Source organism: Oryzias melastigma, linkage group LG12, assembly GCF_002922805.2.
Source record: "Oryzias melastigma strain HK-1 linkage group LG12, ASM292280v2, whole genome shotgun sequence".
Classification (NCBI taxonomy): domain Eukaryota; kingdom Metazoa; phylum Chordata; class Actinopteri; order Beloniformes; family Adrianichthyidae; genus Oryzias; species Oryzias melastigma.
The window spans coordinates 21,809,822-21,814,889 of NC_050523.1; the positions used below are offsets into that span (position 1 = coordinate 21,809,822).

The window sequence follows — 5,068 nt, forward strand, 5'->3', positions numbered from 1 at the left end:
ACGCTAATCAGGAGTGTATGTGTTGGAAAGCCACACCCCTTTCAGTTATGGATCCAACAGTTCCACTTGACCCGCTCATCTTTTGATAAGCAGTGGGACCTCATGTGGCGCCCTCAGTGCAGTCACTGTTGGTCATGTGACTCATTTCGTATTGATGAAGACCCCGTTCGTTTCATTTTCCCTGTAATTCTGGTGTCTCCCCACATATGTTGCACTATAAATACACGGACCTTTATGTATCTGCAGACAGTTATTCTGCATTCATGTAATCTTGGAAGATTTCGTTATTATTCTGGTGTTCTTCTCTGTTTTCTGAGTCAGATGTTATTTTTCCATCATTCCAACACCACATGAATGCAGCATTTTTCTTCCTTTGTGTTTATTTCACGAGGAACATCAACTCATTGGTACTATTGGTGCTAAAATGTGGAAAAAAGTCACAAATGTTCTGCATTGATATATACATATTCAATTCCAAACAAGATTAAAGCATGTTTTTGTCTAGATTTTGTGTCTTTTCTTTCTTTTATGAGGTGGATCCAGTCCAGGTTGCTCCTGGTCCGGACTTTCTGTCAAATTGTAGAGCCTTTTAGAGCCCACAAGCTAATGCAAACACGACAATTAAAAAAACAAAACACACATTTCTTAAAAGGCTGATGTTATTCACACGTATTTAAGTGCAATCAGCACAGAAAATAATGGAATTTCATGTTGGCCACATGTATTACGTGCGGCCAAGATCACATTGCTGCATTGGCCGCATGCATTTTAAGTGTCCAAGGCTGGACTTATTTTTTTTGTTGTTGGCCGCACGTATTTAAAATTAAAGTTAAAGTCCCATTAACTGTCACGTTTCTAAATGTGTGAAATGTGTTCTCCACATTTGACCCATTTGAAAAGCACTTTGGGCTGTTCAAATGTACACGAAAAGCTCTCAATGAATAAAGTCTGATTGATTGATCGATCATCTTTGTACTTTCAGGGCTCTTCAGTTTGGCAACCTGTACATCTACCAGGCCATGCCATGCATGCTGTCACTCTGGTTGGATTTTGGAGCCGAAGTGTGTGAATGTGAGAAAAGTGAGTGACCAAAAACCTGCAGCGGTTCTCCTTCCATCCCAGAGTCTTCCTCACGCTTCTCGTCCACAGCTGGCCGCACAGACAGACGGATGCGACAGGAGCTCAGTAAAATCAACGCAACAGTCACTGAGCACTGCACCAACCTGGCTCCGTACCAGTTCCTCACCGCGTTCTCCCAGCTCATCTCCAGAGTGTGTCACTCCAGTGATGAGGTCTTCACTGTTCTCATGAACATTGTAGCCAAAGTCTTCCTGGCATACCCGCAGCAGGCCTCCAAGGTAACGATGAGGGTTTTTGCAAATAACTGCGTTAGCAAGAAATGATTGGTCCACGAATCTGTCAATCAAACGCTTTGAACATTTGAGGTGGAGCCATTGGGCACCACATTCTCCTAATGAGNCCTGATCCCTTTACAGTCCGTTCTGATCCCGACGCGGCCTTCCACCAGCAGAACGAACGCCAAGCACGACGCCTTCCCGGGACACTGGGCGTACCTGGACGGCTTTGAAGATGTTGTAAGAACAAACGTTTTTTCCGTTGGCATCAAAAACCAGGGTTCCTGCGGGGTCTTAAATTAGAAAATTTGGGAATAAGGCCTCAAAAAGAAAAAAAAAATGGTTCTATCTTGGTCTTAAAAAATTGTGCAGTTTAAAACTTATTCCGTGTGACTTTTCTGGTCTAATTCTGGCAAATAGAATGACTGAGTACTTCCTTTTTGGAACGCAAGGGGATCAGTCCAGTTCTCTCTATGTAGTGTCTGTCGTTAGAATAGAAAAGTTTTGCCTCTTATTAGGTTGGTCACAACAGTAATCTGACTAAACTGTGTGGAAACATCAGGTAGTTCCTATAGCATTAAACGGGGGAGGAGGGGGTTGTGGTATTTTTGAATAATCAAAAATTCGATAATCAAAATTATTTTAAAAAATCAGAAATTGCCTTTTTTTTAACCCCGTGTTCCTGTATCGCACCAGGATTCACCTGCAAGTGAACCAAGATTCTCCTTTATTCTTATGGATCATTTGTTTGAACCACACCAGAGTTTAAATGAACTTTTATGCTGACATATAAGGAAAAACCCAACAAGCTCTGGTGGTTTTGGATTTTATTACTATTTTTAAAGTGTTAGTTTAAGACGATGCAAAATGAACACTCTTATTAAGCTGCACCATTATCACTAACTCAATGTCACATGTCAGAATTGGAAAAGACAGCGTCTAGCATTTTTGACAGACGATAGATTATTTAACGCTGTTACTGACAAAACTTAGAAATTCAAAAAGAATTATTTAAATTTCCCTCTAAAATAATTACTTAAACAAAACCATACAATATTCAAAACTTTTTTGCGACAATGAAAGGGGAACAGAAAGAAGTAAATGTATTATTTCCACCTCTTTTACCTCTTACTAAAGTCATTAGTGCACTTTTTTATCCTATTTCAAAATAATAAAAAATTATACTGATAGCAAATACAAACAGATGTGGATTACATAGTTCAAATACAAAATTTGACTATATAATATAAACAAAACAACCAACAATTGTCATTGTTGATATTTTTGGAATTTCTAACTAAAAAAAACTATTTTAATTGATTTAGCCTCTTTGATTTCTGGTTTAAGATCAGACCAATGACATAACTTTAGACTTTAGCATAAGCATTTTAATTTAAAGACTTTTAATCACTATAGTTGATAAAAAGGAAAGTTACAACATGTGGACATTCATTATAAATGTATCCTACTGTATGTTACCTGTCTCTATGTAAATGCAAATGCTGCTTTATTTAAAATCTGTAATTGTCCTATTTTGCAGTCTTCGTACCAAATGAGGATGAACCGCTGTAATCAGATCCTTCAAAAAGCTGTCAGTCTCAAACAGTCTCTGGACAACTTTATTGGAGAGGCCAACAGACTGACGGACAAACTGCTGGAGCTCTGCAACAAACCGGTCACTCCCCGCTCGTCAATTCTCTCCAATTTCATCGTCTTTTAACCCAATAAATTGTTTTTTAAGTCTCATTTTGTGCTTATTTTGTTGATTTATTTGATTTAAAGAGTATGTGTAATGTGAGATAAAGTATCTAAACATCTCTGATTGTGCTCCTCCAGGTGGATGGGAACAGCACCACCCTCAGCATCAAGCAGCTGAAGCGTCTGGTGGAGGAGACGACCTTCAGCCAAATCCTGATCCCTTTACAGTCCGTTCTGATCCCGACGCGGCCTTCCACTGGCGGAACGAACGCCAAGCACGACGCCTTCCTGGGACACTCGGCGTACCTGGACGGCTTTGAAGATGTTGTAAGAACAAACGTTTATAACGTTGGCATCAAAAACCAGGGTTCCTGCGGGGTCTTAAATTAGAAAATTAGAAAAAGAAAGAAAAATTGTTCTATCTTGGTCTTAAAAAATTGTGAAGTTTAAAACTTATTCCGTGACTTTTCTGGTCTAAAGTTTTATTTTTCTTAATTAGAATTATGTGAGTGAAGTTTAACTGGAGCAAAATGTGAGAAATGAAGATATGAGGTATATAGTCTAGTATTTGTAATTTAATTACAGAAATTTATTACATTACTCCTTTACTGATAAGTCATTGTTCTGAAATTCAAGCATTTTGTCTTTTCTTTGTCCAAAGGGCTGAGAAATAGAAATTTGTCTTAATTTTTCATAGGAAATTTCTTAAAAAGTCTTAAATTTAACTGGAAAAACATGTAGGAACCCTGAAAAACACTTTTGATGTTCCAGGAAGATTCTGATCACATGTGATTTTGTTTTTTGTTATCATGAGGCCTTAAAATAAAACTCGTGGAAATCAAAATTTGAGGTTCTCATCAACCCTGCTGACATGCCTTTCCTTGAGGAAGCAGAGGCTGAGGTCACTAGGGTAGTCAAAGAGCTCCTCGGTGGCATGGCCCCGGGGGTGGATGAGGTTCGCCCTGAGTACCTCAAGTCTCTGGATGCTGTAGGAGTGTCTTGGCTGACACGTCTCTGCAGCATTGCGTGGCAGACAGGAACCGTACCACTGGACTGGCAGACTGGGGTGGTGGTTCCCCTTTTCAAGAAGGGGGACCGGAGGGTGTGTTCCAACTACCGGGGAATCACACTCCTCAGCCTTCCTGGGAAAGTCTATGCCAGGGTACTGGAGAGGAGAGTCCGTCCGATAGTCGAACCTCAGATTCAAGAACAACAGTGCGATTTCTGTCCTGGTCGTGGAGCGGTGGGCCAGCTCTACACCTTCTTCAGGGTGCTGGAGGGTTCGTGGGAGTTCGCTCATCCAGTCCATATGTGTTTTGTGGATTTGGAGAAGGCGTTCGACCGCGTTCCCCGTGGTGTCCTGTGGAGGGTGCTCTGGGAATATGGGGTCCGGGGAGCCTTACTCAGGGCTGTCCGGTCTCTGTACGACCGGAGCAGGAGCTTGGTTCGCATGGCCGGCAGTAAGTCAGACCTGTTCCCGGTGCATGTTGGACTCCAGCAGGGCTGCCCTTTATCACCGGTTCTGTTCATAGTCTTTATGGACAGAATTTCTAGGCGCAGCCAGGGGCCGGAGGGGTCTGGTTTGGGGACCACAGAATATCCTCTCTGCTCTTTGCAGATGATTTTGTTCTGTTGGCTCCATCGAGCCAGGACCTCCAGGATGTATTGGAGCGGTTTGCAGCCGAGTGTGAAGCGGCTGGGATGAGGGTCAGCACCGCTAAGTCTGACGCCATGGTTCTTGACCGGAGAAAGGTAGTTTGCCCTCTCTCGGTGGGTGGAGTGCTCCTGCCTCAGGTGGAGGAGTTTAAATATCTCGGGGTCTTGTTCACGAGTGAGGGAAGATCGGAGCGTGAGATCGACAGGCGGATTGGAGCTGTTATGCGGTCGCTTTACCGCTCTGTTGTGGGAAAAAGAGAGCTGAGCCAGAGAGCAAAGCTCTCAATTTACCGGTCGATCTTCGTTCCAGTACTCACCTATGGTCATGAGCTCTGGGTCGTGACCGAAAGAACGAGATC

At 42.3% G+C, this 5,068-nt stretch overlaps 1 protein-coding gene across 1 annotated transcript in view; it reads left to right on the forward strand.

Annotated features, from left to right (window-relative positions):
* The first annotated feature begins 3,244 nt into the window (after window positions 1-3,244).
* hmgcs1 (3-hydroxy-3-methylglutaryl-CoA synthase 1 (soluble)) overlaps window positions 3,245-5,068 on the forward strand; it is a 17,651-nt gene continuing 15,827 nt past the window's right edge. The window contains exon 1 of the mRNA XM_024299148.1: window positions 3,245-3,380. Within this exon, the coding sequence (XP_024154916.1) occupies window positions 3,376-3,380 (5 nt within the window). The 5' untranslated portion in view covers window positions 3,245-3,375. The remainder of the gene's footprint in view (window positions 3,381-5,068) is intronic.